Here is a 16,783-nt window from a genome sequence, read left to right as displayed (position 1 = left end):
CTCCCCACAGGTCTTTGCATGGCTGGATCTTACTCCTTCTTCAGCTCATGCCTGGAGTACGGTCTTCTCAAAAAGACCTTCCTGCATGAGCCTCTATAGAGTAACACTACCTCTCACTTTCTTTTCTTCCTTCACGGTTTCTTTTATCAAAATCCACTCTTGTTTTCCTACTGGTTTACTTTCCTATTGGCCATCGACTCCCACCACACTATAAGGAAGCACATTCTATAAGGGACTTTTGTCTACTGCTCCCCTCTCTCCAAGACCTAGAATACCACTTGCACATAGTGGCAGCACCATAAATATTAATGAATTTAACATATGTCTCTGTGTATATAAAAAATAGTTACTTTATACCAGGTTGATTTTCTTATACTGTTGACGTATTTGCAACACATACAACTATACCTTTCCAATTCAGAGGCTCCCACAGTAAATTATCAAATTAGATGATATATTAGGGACTAATCTCTAATAAATCAAACCCGAGTCTCTTTCTTTCTGGGCACCAGCTGACCACGTCCCCCACCCTCCCTGACAGGTGTGGGTCACTGTGTGGCCGAGTTCTGCCCAGTGAAATGTGGACAAAATGGCTGAACTTCACTTGAAGGCTGAGCTCATAAAAACTACTTGAAACAATTCTCCACTCCCTCTTCCTCTCTTCCATGGTCCACCACAGAAGATCCCATTAGCTTCAGCTCCTAAATGAAAATGTATGACAGTGTTTCCAGATCCTACATGCTATTTGATGACATCATCACTATTATGGTTACTAAAATATTTGCTTGTGTTTCCAATAATATTCTAAGGTAGTGGATTTAGGGTATAAATGATATACATTTTCAGAGATTAATCCAGTTTATTCTCAATAATTTTACTGGACATTTACTGGCTTGCTTCAATTTTCCCTGCTCTAATCTCTGTAACCTCATTTTTGTCCGAGACGTTGTTATTATGAAATCTAGAATTATGTCTCAGACATACATAAAAGCACAACTAGAATTTAGGACATATTTCTGTCTTATTTTATGACTATATGTATATGGAAAAACATTTTAATTTTTTTTCTAATTTTAAAAATTTTATCTAAATATGAATATTATGAAATTCAGTAATATTTTCCCTGAAATAAAAGAAATATATCTGTAATATATTCTTCTTCCTGTGCAGGAGACATTTGTCGGAGATGGAGGAGATTGACAGCCTCACTTTCTCCACCATCCTTACATGTTCTGTTTCTAAAGCTGGAGAAAAGGATGACACTAATATTCCAAAGAGGTCTCTTATTCATGAAAAGGAGAAATCTACTCCCAATAAGAAGGGAAAGCTGTCCATAAGAAAAGAAAATATGACAAAAGCTATCATTCCTTCAGTTTTATAGATGTTAATAATTTGTTTTATTGCAATTGAGGCAGAAAAATATTTTCTAGTAATTTTATAGTGACAGTTTGATTGCAACATTATTTTGAGTTAATAATTGTTTAAAAAGTATTAGATATTTTAAATGTAGACATAATCAGCTCTTCAAAAGCTAAAAATCTTTTATTACACTTTTGAAACTAAAATTGATAAAGTCACTGAGGCATCTTACAAAGTAAGTTAAGGTCCTGCATTGGCTGGAGAAGCACACACGAGAGATGACAGACTAACAGTGTGCAGCTGCCATTGCTTGATGTCTACTGGATGGATAGTCAGGGAAAAAAAACAAAAACAGGACTCTCCTGCTTTCCAGCCTTACAGCAACTTGTTGATTTAAAGTTTTAGCTTTAAACAAGAAGAAAAACTTAATATCTTGTCTACAGAATTTTACTTTTGTGTAACAAATAGATGTACAGACATGGTTGAGCTTGCTTCTTTCGCTTGAGTTATCCAGTGTTAGCATGAGCCAATCACCAACGACCTTCTTCTATGTGAATGCTTGGCAACAAATGCGAGTTGTGCTGAAATATTCAAATTATTGGAAAACTTCTGAATGTTATGAGTTATGCTGGAACATCTGTGTTGACATTTGCATTGATGGTGCAAAAGCAACGGTAAATAAACTGCTGATGCTTTAGCAGGATTCAACACCATGGCACCAAACCACAGCCATTGGTATTTATTGTATAACTCATGCCCATGCATTTGTGGGGGTAGAGAACTATTTTACTTAAAAATCTCCTTGATGAAAAAGTGCTATTTTTTTTAAAATCTAAAATTTTGAGTACATGTCTTTTCTGCAGAATGAACATAGTGAATCTGTTGACTTTAAAGAAAACAACTGACAATATTTGCTGCCAATGATCAAATTCAAGCTTCAAGCAAAGAAAATCATATCCATCACTGTGTATCTGACAACTTCTCAATACTTAAAGCATTTTTAAATGTGACTATTGATTAAATGGACAACTGTGATTTTTGATGTTCAATAATGAAATGGGTCAGCATTTGGAAGATCTGTGTTACTGTGATCCAATAGCTGTCAAAGAGTAATGCATGACCTTAAGGAATCATACGTGGATGAAAGAGCCATAGACAGATGTTAATGAACAGAATACAAAAACTTCACTGATATAGTTTCACCATTCCTCATTGCAAAATACCTTTAAGAAACTGTCACTTTTTGAGATTTGAAGTAGTATATCCATCTGAAAAGGCTATGAAAATATTCTTCCCTTTTTCAGCTACATATCTCTGTGAAGTTGAATTTTCTTCATTTACTTCAACCATAAGAAAACATTGTAATGCATTTAATGAAGTAGATGTGAGAATCTAGTTGTCTTCTAATAAGCCAGACACTGAATAGATTTCCAGAAATTAAAACAATGTAATTCTTCTAATTATTTTAATATTTATTAATATTTTAATATCAATAAATGCCTTTTAACATATGTTTTTATGTTAACACAGTACACTTTTTCTATGAATTAACAAATAGCTATTTAAAATGTTATCAGCTTGGGGCGCCTGGGTGGCTCAGTCGTTAAGCGTCTGCTTTTCACTCAGGTCATGATCCCAGGGTCCTGGGATCGAGCCCCGCATCGGGCTCCCTGCTCGGCGGGAAGCCTGCTTCTCCATCTCCCACTCCCCCTGCTGTGTTCTTGTTCTCACTGTGTCTCTCTCTGTCAAATAAATAAATAAAATCTTTTTAAAAAATTAAAAAAATAAAATGTTATCAGCTTGAATGTCTAATATTATAAGGATTGACTGAATATGGCCATATAAGCCAAAGCACTTTGAGGTCTTCAAGAGAGGGTAAGACTAAAATATCGCAGAAGTTCTGCCCTAGCCAACCCCACCTTTGTATCATGGGTAAAGGTCTTCCAACAAAAGTTAAAGTTGAAATTTATTAAATCAGGACTCTGTGATACACTTATTTTATATTCAAGAGAAATTTCCACAATGCTAGCCATATTGTAGATGAACTTTCAGTAAATTAATGTTTATCTGATTAGACTATCACTAAACCAAATCAGAGGTATCTTCATTTTAGAAATGAACAAAATGGAGGTGCAGTTACTTTAGGAAAATGCAACTTGTTTTGACCTAAAACCTAAACAGCTTTATGGCTAACTTATAACTTTGAACCAATCATTAAATATCCCTGAAACTTACTTTTCCTGAGCTGAAAATGTTGTTGATCTAGGCTTTTATAGCTCACATATGCCATTATATCACAAAACACAGTGCTATTCCTCGAACAACAGTTTATGGGAAAATGGAATTGCCTGACCTGGCCATGTAACCATAACTACAAAACCCTCTGATTGTAAAACTTAACTCAGTACTTGGATATGGTTGCAAGGCAGACAGAGTTCAACCACCCAACCGGATAGTCTTAGAGAATGTGAATCAGTATTTCCCTCAAACTTCCACAATCTCACACATTCTGAATTATGTCATAAGCTACATATGTCTCCACTTCTCCTGTCTATTTACTTTGGAAAGTCCTGAAATATCTCCGGATGTATCTTTATTCAGTCAGCTCTTACGTGGAAACTAACGGCCCTTCCGGTGGACACTTCAGTATCTCCACCCTTCTCTACCCATCTAGAACCCAGCTCAGCCTTGGCTCCCAGCCATGAAAATATCAATAATATTTTAAAGGACTTGCAAATTTCCTTCCTGAAATTCCTTAAGGTTTGATTTCTAAAATCCATATATGAGTAAATTTATGTTAAGCCAGAAGTCATGATATATAAACTCGGTGCCAACATTAAAACCCTTAGGAAGAGAAACTCTCTGTGAAGATGTAATTGCCAGCCTTATACAGATGTTTTGTTTCCTTGTTTTATTTCTTTAGCTATAATATAGAAAGTTTTCTCATGATGCTCGTATTCACATTTTTAAATATATTGAGAAAACATAACTCTTTTTTATTAAATGTATGCAAAGAATCTAGATTTTGCTTGTGCTCACACTAAACAGGCTTTTACAATGTTTGTTTTTGATAGTCACCAGACAATAGTATTGTTCTATGCGGAAAATGTGCATTTACTAAAAACTTGTGAGAAGAGAGGAAGAAGAAATCATCAGAAGACCAAAAGAGTAATAAAGACAAATTAAAAAAACCTAGATAGTCCCAAACTGGCATTTGGTGTTTGAATATTGAATGCAAAGGAAGCCAGGGAAGTTCTTGATTGATTATTAGCAACTCCCCGCCCCTGCCCAATTCTGTCAGAAGCCCCTATTCACTCATCCAGTTATTACATCCTAAATGACATGAAACCTCAGATGAACAAGTCCATCTTCTGAACCATCCTTTTCATAGAACTGGTCTAATAAGACATTTCTTGCTGGCATAACTGTGGTGCCAGCCCTGTCAGTGAATGAACACTTCTTTAAAAAAAAAAAAAAAAAAAGATTATTTATTTTTGAGAGAGACAGAGAGCGCACGCTAGAGCAGGGGAAGGGGCAGAGGGAGAGAGAATATCCAAGCAGACCCCTGCTGAGCACAGAGCGCAAGGACATGGGGCTTAATCTCATGAACCTTGAGATCATGACCTGAGCCGGAACGAAGAGTCAGATGCTCAACCGACTGAGACACCCAGGTGCCCCTGAATGAACACTTCCAATGTCCTCTTCTTCCGCTCAACAACTTCACACTTAATGCTTTCCCAACATTCAGCAATGTTTATCTATATACACAAGAATGATGCAGGCTTCCAGTTATGGAAGGAATAAGTCACAGGCATAAAAGGCACAGCATAGGGACTATAGTGAATGATATGGTAATAACATTGTATGGGGACAGATGGGAGCTACACTGAAGGTGAGCGTAGGGTGGTCTATACAGAAATTGAGTCACTATGTTGTACACATGAAACTAATGTATTTAGTTGACACTAATGTGTCAACTATACTCAAGAGAACTATTTTGTTTAAAAAGTGTTATTTTAGGGGCACCTGGGTGGTTCAGCCAGTTAAGTGTCTGCCTTCGGCTCAGGTCATGATCCCAGGGTCCTGGGATCGAGCCCCGCGTCGTGCTCCCTGCTCAGCGGGGAGTCTGCTTCTCCCTCTGCCTCTGCCCCTCCCTTCTGCTCGTGCTCTCTCCCTCGTTCACTCTCACTCTCAAATAAATAAATAAAAATCTTTAAAGAAAATTTAAAAAAGTGTTATTTCATAGGAATCAGGGAGAAGTGGAATTCTTGACCGTAGAAGAGTTTAGAGCAAATATCATGGCAGGTAGTGTGGGACTTGCATCTGAAGTTTCATACCTAGAAGAGAGAGAGCAGGAAATGACGTCATGAGGGCGAAGTGAGAGTCTGGGCCTCTGGCTAGCAAGGGTTGCACTCAGCTACAGAGGAGTAAGGTACTCCTGGCTCTGACATGCCAAGAACTGAAAGTGGGGGTGGCACCACAAGTTGTGTGTGTGTGTTTGTGTGTGTGTGAGTGTGAGCATGAGCATGCTAGGGGTTGGCACAATCCTCACATCAACCTCTTTTATCCCACTGTGTCGCCGTATGCTTAACAAATTGTCACTGAATTTGAAAAATATATATAAGAAAAAGTTATGTTTTCCCAATCTTATTTAAAAATATAAATGCAGGGTGCCTGGGTGGCTCAGTTGGTTAAGTGACTGCCTTCAGCTCAGGTCATGGTCCTGGAGTCCTGGGATCGGGTCCCGCATGGGGCTCCTGGCTCAGCAGGGAGCCTGCTTCTACCTCTGACTCTCTCCCCTCTCATGCTGTTTCTCTCTCGCTCGCTCTCTAATAAACAAATAAATAAAATCTTTAAAAAAAATAAAATATAAATATAAATGCAAGTACCATGAGGAAGCCTTGTAAGTTACAGCTAACTAAATATAAAGCTGCACAAGCCATGCAAATGTAGCTTCAAGACAAGATCTTTCATGCTTCCAGTGGATCTGATGAGCCTTAGCTGGTTCTAAATAGAGCTGGAATGGCCTCTAATTGGAGACTGTGGGAGTGTCCTCTGTTGGTGCCCTTGGCAAGGACACTAGAGTTTTTATGCCAGGTGCTAGCAGTGCACACGGGCAAGTGGAGCCATCATGGGATTGGAAAAAATGAGCAAATGCAGAATGCCAAGTTCTGTCCCTGCCAGTAGATTGTCGTGAGCGCATGCATGATGCATCTCTTGATAAATCCTGGAGATGCCCATGGAATGATCTAAGCAGATGCATTTCTGCCCATCTGGATGAGGAGCTGAAGTTACCATGTTCTGTCTTTAAAAGGAAGCGTGTCCTTACTTTACCCCACAACTCTCATCTTCTTGGACCAAGGTCAGAATTATCAAACTTTGGCCATCCTTCAAATCCACAAAATCCAGCCACACATTTTTTATAAAAGCCATGTATGTGCAATGCATATTGATGTGGAATGACTGAGATTAAAAGGGCACAAGTGATATTCCAGTCAATAAAAAACTGAAAAAAAAAAAAAAACCCTTGAAACAATATTATGTTAAACCAAATGGCCCTAAAAGTAAATCCAAAATATACAATCAAAAAGGAGGTCAAATATTAATTTCATAAAGAAGAATTCACCAGAAAGATTTAATGACACTGAACCTGTGTTATGTAACAACAATTATTGACAGAATTCTACCTTCTAAGGTATCAATTGCCTCCTTTCTAAAAAAATTGGTATAAAAATATCAGCTGGCTTCGTACCAAGCAGAGAATTTATGAAAATCAGCTAGATAATGGATAGGATATAGATTTCCTAAAGTATAAAGTGCTATCTAAGTTATCCCATCCAGGTACACCAGAATTTTAGCTCCTGCATGGTAAATGGATACCTAAAATATTGTTTATAAAATATACCTAAAATATTACTGTTGCTCTAAAACCCTGATTTACAAGTCAACTCCCCCTGTTGTAACCTCACTGTCTATTCTGCATATGGCACTTATTTCTACTGGAAAGCATCTAACTTTGGGGTTAATGAGGATTTCATCTCACTTCCTCAAATGCCTGGAATCAGCTGGAGAATCCCTGCAGAAAACTCATAAGTGTCTACTGCATATTTACAAATATCCAGATAAGGATAGATACATGGTAAATGCCCAGACATCCACTTTTCCTTTAACATATGACAACATATACAAGGCATTAAAAAGCCCTTTTATGTCAACTTAGCTAAAAATTTATACCTTAATTTTAGATTATGGTAAAATTGAGCTTCTCTGAATATGTATGAAGCCATTGAAAAAAACATTGTGCCTCATGTCACAGCTGGTGATTCCAGAGGACTTCTAGATGCACACACCTGTCTGAGAACTGGAAATCTCACCACGTACTTGCCTTCTCCACTAGCAGTTAACTTTGGTCCACTTAAGTATAGGGATATTAAACAATTACAAAAATAAAAATCCGGAATCATTTCATTTGCATTTCTCACGTTTCTTGTCATCCCCCTGGAACTAATTTCTCCAATACCACAGTGATGCTGAAGGCTGGAACGGGTGTCTGAAACCAGTGCTTTTTAATGAGTATTTCATTTGAGAATACAAGTGATCAGTCAGGTACCTATTTTTGAACCACATGTTAAGAAAAGTAGACTATAGCTCCTTAAATTCCTCCTCCTCAGAGAAAGAATTATTTCTGGAAAGTTTAGCCTCCATCTTAGGAACTGGGGAGAATTAAAGATGCTGGAGCTCCATACAGAGCTGGGCTGTCTTCAGGGTCCACTTGGCCCCAAATCGTTCATCTAAAGATTGCAAGAATCAAACACTTTTCTAGCCTAGATCAAATACAACTCAGTATGCCCATTGAAATGTAAGTCTTAGAATGCTTAATAGTGCTGTACTGACATTTGTTTTCATTGGCATTTTAAAAATATTTGTGTAATTGTAAAGCTGGTGCTACATTATCAAAACTTGAAATGCTTCATCTGCCCAGAGACTGTAGTTTGAGACCCAGCTGTTTATTGAGACACTTGCTAAATCTGCACTCCATCTGCCCATTTTTCTGTCATTCAAATATAAGAGCACCTAAAGTTATTTCGTAAGAGGTGTGAAAATAATGCAAGATTTCCCCAAAGTAATGGTCTAACGCAATATAAATCAATATCATAATTTTTAAACTGAAAGGAGGGAATTAGGTCTCTCTTATTTTAAGTCAGAGAGTATGATTGATGGGATCCCATCAATTTTATTTCCCTAGACTTTTCATTTTTATTAATTACTAGCCTTCTCCTAATTACCTGAGCTGAGAATTTCTAAAACAAAATTAACTTGACTCCTTCACACCTTTGCTTTCATCAAAAATACCACCAAGAGCTTTCAATTATTCTTTGTAAAATCCCTTACTACTAACCTCCCTTTCCAGTCTACCTTAGTCTTCTTATTCCTGGCCTTTATCACCTTAGGGTATCAGAATCCTAGCCAGTCTCTTTGCCTTAGTTCCTCCCCCTCCAGTGCTTTGTCAATATTTGAGCTAAATTGACATAAAAGGCAGAAATACATCCTCTCATATAAGGTCAAATGACTTTTGACAAGGATGCCAAGACATTCAATGTTGGAAGGGCAGTCTTTTCAGCAAATGGTGCTGGGAAAGCTGGATATCCATGTGCAAAGTAATGAATTCGGACCTTTACCTAACATGTACAAAAATTTACTTGAAATATATCAAAGACCTAAATGTAAGACCTAAAACTATAAAACTCATAGAAGGAAACATTGGTTAAACTCTTTATGACATTGACTTTGGCAATGATTTATTGAATATGATACCGAAGGCCCAGGCAACAAAAGAAAAAATAAACAAATGGACTTCACGAAACTTGAAAAAATTTATGCATCAAAAGAATATCAACAGAATAAAAAGTCAACTCACTGAACAGGAAAAAATATTTGCAATGCAGGTATCTCATAAGATACTTGTCTAGCATGTATAGAGAACTCCTAAAACGCAACAAGACCACCAATAAAAACCTAACAGCTCACTATTCAAAAATGGACAAATGACTTGAATAGACCTTTCTCTAAAGAAGATATATAAATGGCCAATTAAGCACATGAAAGGATGCTCAATATCACACACTAATCATTGGGGAAAAGCAAACAAAACTACAATGAGATACCACTTCGTGCCCATTAGGATGGCTACTCTCAATAACAGAGAAAATGACAAGTGCTGCTGAGGATGTGAAGAAGCTGGATCTCTCATCACTGTTGGTGGGAATGTCAAATGGTACAGCTCCTGTGGGCAACAGGATGGCAGTTCCTCAAAAAATGAAAAACAGAATCACCATATGACCCCAAAATTCCACCTCTGGGTGGGAATAAAAGACAGGACAGAGCCAAAGATGCTGATCATATCAGATTTCTAGAAAGAAAGAAGAAAATGGAGAGCATACAATATTTAAAGAAATAATTATTCAGAGTTTTAAAAGCTGTTGAGAAAGAGATAATATTTAAAACAGCCAGAGAAAAAGAAAAGCCATTTCTTCAAAGGAGCAAATACTTGTGTTTAACAGAATCCAGAAGACACTGGAATGACATATGCAGCGTGGTGGAAGAAGGTGGGTGCCAACCCAAGTCGCACCTGCAGGAAGGTATTATCAACACATACAACCTTCAAATCTTGATATCCAGCATATCTATAGACTGACAGTATGCAAGAGACAACACAATATAAAATGGGTAAAAGTTCTAAATAGGTATTTCACACAAGAAGAAATCCAGGTGTCCAGGAAACAGAATACAGCTACTTAATCTTATTAATAATCAAGAATTGAACACTAATTAAAACAACTATGTCATCCCATTACACAGCTAACTAACCAGAAAAATAGACTAAGATTGACAACATCAAGCTTTGTGAGGGTGTGGGACAATGAGAGCTTTCATCCACTGCTGCCCATCCATTGTGGACATTGTTACTGCTCCATCTAAAAAGAATTCCATTTTCTGCTTTGGAACTGGATAGTGGTTGGAGGTCAGAAAGCCCTTGAGAAAACTATCAATGATAGCTGGAAGAACAGTTAGAAAAATCTTACTAGACTTTTATAGACAGCTGTGTTATTTCATGGTGGAAAGTGGCATGGGTAACACTGTTGCCTAGGTAACATGGAATTTACGAAGTACACTCCATGAACTTGAGAGGTTAAACTAAGGAGATTTCCAGAATGAATGTTGAAAGTGCCAAATGCTTTCTCCTAAGCGCATAAGATACAGATCGACCTGTGAAGAAACTTTTCGTCAGAATCAAGGGGAGGACTTTGCCAACTCAGGACTCCATTATTGTCTATTTCTTACTTCTCCAACCTGAAAATTATTCTAAAAGTAAAATACAATCTGGGGGCAAAGATCAATCCAGAGTGCCTGCAATGGACCCTCTCCTTAAAGGGAGAGCAGAAGAGCTGTGTGGCTATTGGTTCACTGCTGAGAGATGTGAATGACCACCTCAGCTGACACCTCAGCACGGCAACTGGCTCATCTTCCCAAAGCATGCTGGAGTGGGTCACGCTGTGTTACACAGTAAACCTCAAAGTTCTGGTGACTCTCACAGCAGCTTTGATTCAAAGCAACAGAGAAACTTCAAAATGAAAAGAGGCCTCTAGGGTGCTAACCCCTATAGTCAGGAAGAACGCTGAGAAACCTACTCTCTGCGAACATGGGCCACTTTGAACGGGGAAGGAAGGGAGACTCCAAAATCAGAGCTGAGTCCAGAGGCCAGAGCCACTCCAGGCACCCAAAGGGAAAGGGACCCAAATAAAAAAAGTCCCTGCTGCCAATCAGAGGAAATGGTAACTTAGGTCAGGCTGGATTTTAGAATTACCATGGATGACACTACTGTGAGCCTCCCAATTTCTCTCTTCTAATGGGAGTGAGCGTTATGGTTTTCCATCCCGGTCTTACCGTTGCACATTGGGTGGGAGGGTGGGGCAGAGGGGGGTGCAGATAACGTGACCTTTTAGCTCACAGGTCTTGCCATCAAGGGAACTGCACTTGAACATCTGTGCCATTGGGATGCTGCCATGCAGTGCCATCCGCACTTGGACCCAATACAGATGATGGGATACTAGATTTCAAGTTGGGTCATAAAGGGTGACAACTGGAGGGTCCTGGAAAGAGGTGAGTACCTGTAGCTTGTGGGAGTTATATGGCTAGTTACATCCAGGGGGCATACTGAGGTAGCCAGTCTTCAAAGATGCTCTCCAGCAGAATTCTTCTCCCTTATGGGGATGACTGTTCCCCTTCAAGAGGTGGACGTTATGTACCCTCCCTTTGAACGTGAGCTGACCCCAGAACTGCTTCGACCAACAGAATGGAGTATCATCCTGGACTTCTGAAGCTAGACGTCAAGGGACTGGCAGTGCCCGCTTCCTTCCTTTGGAGCACTCACTCTTGGGATGCTCCCTCTCTAAAGCCCAGAAAATATACTGTGAGGAAAGTCAACAGACCACACGGAGAAGCCATGCAGAAGGGAACCAAGTCTCCCCAGTCAACAGCCCCAGCTGAATTCCCAGCTTGCGGCCAACACCAACCAGTTGGCATGAGAGTGAGGACACTGGGCCAACTCAGTGCTCAGGCCATCATCACATGAAGCAGAAGCCAACCAGGAACGGAAGAAATACACATTGTTATTGTTTTAATGCACTAAATTTCAGAGCTTTTTGTTTGTTTTTGTTCTTGTTGTTTTTACTCAAAAAGGTTCATACAAATACCAAAAGATCGTTGATCTATAAAACCTACATACAGAGACTGAAACATCATGCAGCAAACAGCCTCTAAGAAAGCCCTGAATGTTCCCCACTCCTTAGTTAGTGTTCATTTCCTTGGTGTGACTGCTCCTCCTGCAGTGTGAGCTATACCCCTAACTCACTTCTAACGGACAGTGACTCACTTCCGGTAACAGTGATGGGCTGTTACTTCCAAAATTTGTTAGAGACACAGTGACTTCTATCTTGTTCTCTCTGTCTCTCTCTTGTTCTTGGTCTGTCTCTCATTTGCTCCAAGGGAAGTCAGTTCTCATATTGTGTGAACTATAGAGAAACCCCACAGCAAAGAAATACTGTCTTGGACCAATGGCCAGTGAGGACTGAGCCATGTGAAGAGCCATGAGTGGAGTGAGCCGTGGAACGCACCCTCCCTGAGAACGGCGAACGGCAGTCTGAGCTGATAAACATGTTACACACCGAGCTCTCGACCTTAGCTGTGTGTGTCTTAAATAACATTAGCCTGTGGCTGGCATGCAGTAAGAACATCCAATCTCTGTACTTCCTGATTTTTAGGAGTTATTATTAATCAAAAATATCACACAATGATCAAAAACAAAACTAAAAGGATACGGAAATATTTAGCAATGATTGTTTGGAAATTAGCAGGAAAACCACATAAAATGGATCTGACCACACTACCTCCTCATTTTTAGAAGACTCCTGAAGTCAATACAATTTTCAAGCAGAAATAAAAATTCTCTCATGCACCTGTCTCTTGCAACCTGAGGATATTAAGGAAAATATTGACAAAAGCATATATGCCAGATTCAGCCTCCAGCAATATGCTCTCCATATTTAAGAAACAGTATTAAAGCACAGGGAGCAATTTAGGGCCTTCTGCTATGGAGAATTCGAATCTTTGTGTGGCAAAAGCATGCTGGGAAAAATGTGGAAGCTTCTCGTGTACTTCTTCCTCAAAATAAAAATAGATTGTTTGACCTGCAGAACAAAGTATTCCTTTTACCATTTTAAGCCTATTCTTTAGAAATCAAGACCTTATTCAGCTATTCAGATTTTAAAATTAAGCCCGAGGCATTTTTTTTATCATGGAAGATCCTTTGCTAATTGAGATGTTATGACTGACTTGATAAAAATATTTATATTACAATTTGGGGAAAAAACTCATACCATAAAATATTATGCTTGCTACAACTTTATAAAAAACACTTTATTGTTTATCTATCAGTCAAACAAAGCAAATAAACAATACATTCTTTCAAAACTCCCATGATAGTTATTGCAATTATATTACATGTATCATTTCCAATATTAATAGCACAGAAAATTAAAAATTAGCTATAAATATTAAAATGGAAGTGTAGTTATATCTATGTATATGTATATACATGTATATATGTGTGCATATGTGTGTGTGTGTATATATATATATTCTATTCCTAAAACATGCACACATGCTTCTATAATGAATTCCATTTTTCCACTGTTTTAAATGAAAATGTTTTTGCATAAACTCCACTGAGTTGTCCTTTCTTCCATTTATTTTCCATCTGCCATTGGCTTACAAAGCCACAGTGACTCTAAATCACTGCTCCTTTTTCTCCCTGCCCCTTCTCATTCTCCTTTCTTACTTTCTCCCTTTTTCTTTGTCTCTCAACATTCATCCCTACTTGTGTCAAGAACTATTCTGGAGAGCATGAATGTAAGGCCACGGCAATCACGTGGCCACCATATCCAGCCCAGCAGGGGTAAGAGAGTTCTGCCACATAAAACTGCCACGGGGAGACTGTGACATGTTCCAGTCCTATGACATACATACACTTATAACAAACCCTAGTTTATTTATATATTGGATATTACTTCTTTACGGAAAATGACAAGATTCCGAGGAGTTATATATTTGCTGAAATTCTGAGACTGATTAACAATTTACAATTAAGTGATGTTATGATTTCAAAAACATTTGGCATCAATACTGGATTTATTTCAAAATGAGGTATTTTCATAACATTCCTAAGTTTTGTCCTGGTAATAAAGCATTTAAATTAACACTAAAATATATAAAGAAATCTGGATTTAAAGAGACTCACTTAAAATATTTGAAAACATTAAAACTCTTAATATACTTGTAATATCATTCCTTAATTTGCATGTCAAAATTCCTTTTCTTAAACATTGAAATTTCTATCATGAAAATTTTCATACAGTGTGACATACAGCAAAAATAAAATAATATTAGTCCAAAATAACAATGTTAAGTATAAAGATATTTCTAAATAAAATATGCTGAAAGTTAAAAAAATAAGTATACTTTTTTAAGTACATAAAATTCCTTTTGAATGATATTTGATGTGACAAAGACTGCATTTCAGGATATTAAATTTAAATATTATATCAGGACCTAATTTCTCTTAGGTCATTCTATTTAAATCATTCCCAGTCTCTATTTCAACATTTATTTTGCTGATGAGCGACAAACGCAACATAAACTCAAACATGTAGATGGCACTACTCTAGCACCAGAAAGATTAAAAGGTTTCTATTATTGCTTTTGTACCAGAAGGAAAGAATACATTTTACATTAAAGCCACATAAAGTGGGAAAACCTCAAATTTATAAGCTACTCTAAAAAATTCTGAAGAGGCTTTTTGATGTATAGATAGCCAATTAATGTTCATTTAATTTGTATACAGACAATGAGAGAAGAAATGATTTTTTATGTTTCAGAAAAGAATAACAATCAATATGTGAAGATTAAATTTTATAAGCTCCTGCTTCTAAAGTGTCATCTTTATAATTGCAATGTGCCTCAATGCAGAGCAATTCAACAAGGGGGTTAACATGTGGCAAACCACCAGGCAGTCTGGAAAGCAACATCAATTGCAGAATATACAGGACTGCTTTCTGCTTTGCCACCTTTACCTCACTAGGCAACAGAACTTGGTGCCCCTCTCCAGCCCAGCCCCTTCACTCTCCTCCCGGTAGTGCCATTTGTTCACCAGACATCTGATGTCCTTGCCACAGCTTTGAAAGCATAGGATGGTGTCAACTTGACTGGGCCACGGGATGCCCAGACTTTTGGCCACACATTATTCTGAGTGCCTTTGGAGGTTGATTCTGGATGAAATTAATCTCTGAATCTGTAAACACAGTCAAAAGATTGTTCTCCCTGACGTGGGTGGGCCTCATTAACTGATAAACTGAATTCCAGAATAGAACAAAAAGGGAGACGGGCAGAGAGAACTCCTGCCAGACTGCTGGGCTAAGACATCAGTCCTCTCCTGCCTTTGGACTCAAACTGAAAAACTGGCTCTTCTTGAATCACGAGCCTGCCTGCTCTGGACTGTATGCCAGGGGCCATCCTGGTTCTCAGACATTTGGATACAGACTGGAATTAAACCAACAGCTCTTAGGTCTCCAGCTTGTGGAATGCACATCTTTGGACTTCTCAAACTCCATAATCATGTGAGCCAAATCCTTAAAATAAATCCATACACATATAAGTATATCATACATATATTATATATATACACACAGAGACACATATATATTATTGATTCTGTTTCAGTCAAAAAGCCTGATTAATACTGATGGCACAAAGCCCTTCATGATCTGCCCTGCATCCCTCTCTTGCCCACCTCCTGCCTAGGATACAGCCCTAGATCCCCTTTTGCTTCTTGATCCTGAAACAGCTTCCCCTGGCTGACACACTGTATCTTGTCATCTCCTTAGCTCTTTACTTGTCTCCAGGAGATGCGCTTTATTTGCCCTTTATGTCCTCCTTTTATATAAATCAATAAATGTAGGGGAAGATCTCAGAAGAATCATGCAATATTTAGCAAGGTCTTACTACATGCCAGGCCCTGTGTAGGAACTTTGACGATCTCATTAGTCCTCAGAGTGATACCTATCCTGGAGGGTGGTTATCATCCTAATTTTCAAAGTTGAAAAAAAGTGAGACTTCAGGTGACTGAGAGGGTTGGTGAAGATCACACTGCAAACAGGTGGCAAAGCCAGAATCTGAACGTAGGCAGAGCCCATGGTTTTAACTGCCCCACAATTAAAGTGTCCTTCTAAGATTTAGTTTAACGGAATTGTAATGGGAAAGGTGTGAGATAGTCATGGGACATGTCACCCACTGCTCACCTAGGTTACATGCTGGATCTTTCCTTACCGGGTCCTGAGTCTTCTAAATTGTCCCCATGGAGGTAGGGTAGGGGAAGTAAGGAGAAAAGGAACTGATACTCTCCTGCTGGGATCTGATCAGGGAGGGAGGAGCCTGTGAGGAGAGAGGAGCAAGGGTCTTGTACCAGATCCTGGCTTCTCACAGCTGCTGGGGAATTTGTATGTGACTCACAGACACAGAGAGGACGGCAGGAGTTCTCTGGGAGCTTGGCTGGGACTCCAGTCTCAGAGGCTGGGGGGCAGGGAAGGGTGGGCACCAGAGGACCACGGTGCGTGAGCAAGTCAGTGGACTGGGAGAGGGAGCCTGACTCTCGTGGGCTCAGGATATCAGGAAGCTGCCAGCTGTCCAGTGTGGCATGTGGGCAAGCCAGCAGGGGGGACAACCCATACCACCCATCAGTTTGCGACAGCGGCAGCTGCATGCCACAGCAGAGAAAACAAAGAAAACGAGGTCAGGACCACTGCCACCCTCA

The 16,783-nt window shown here is 38.9% G+C and overlaps 1 protein-coding gene across 8 annotated transcripts in view; it reads right to left on the bottom strand.

The window, feature by feature from the left end:
* NETO1 (neuropilin and tolloid like 1) overlaps positions 1-16,783 on the bottom strand; it is a 107,161-nt gene that overhangs the window by 46,568 nt on the left and 43,810 nt on the right. Inside the window, exon 5 of one of the 8 annotated variants that reach the window (XM_078060175.1) lies at positions 2,868-3,101. The exons of 6 other annotated variants lie outside the window; for them this stretch is intronic. In XM_078060175.1, coding sequence (XP_077916301.1) covers positions 2,956-3,101 — 146 coding nt within the window. In that variant the 3' untranslated portion in view covers positions 2,868-2,955. Of the gene's footprint in view, positions 1-2,867; positions 3,102-13,321; positions 15,603-16,783 lie in introns of those variants that run through there. One more of the 8 variants, XM_036102761.2, reaches the window with a different exon arrangement.

This window comes from Halichoerus grypus, chromosome 13, assembly GCF_964656455.1.
Source record: "Halichoerus grypus chromosome 13, mHalGry1.hap1.1, whole genome shotgun sequence".
Taxonomy (NCBI): Eukaryota; Metazoa; Chordata; class Mammalia; order Carnivora; family Phocidae; genus Halichoerus; species Halichoerus grypus.
Note: the sequence above shows the minus strand (reverse complement) of the source record. Positions and strands in the feature narration are given on the sequence as shown.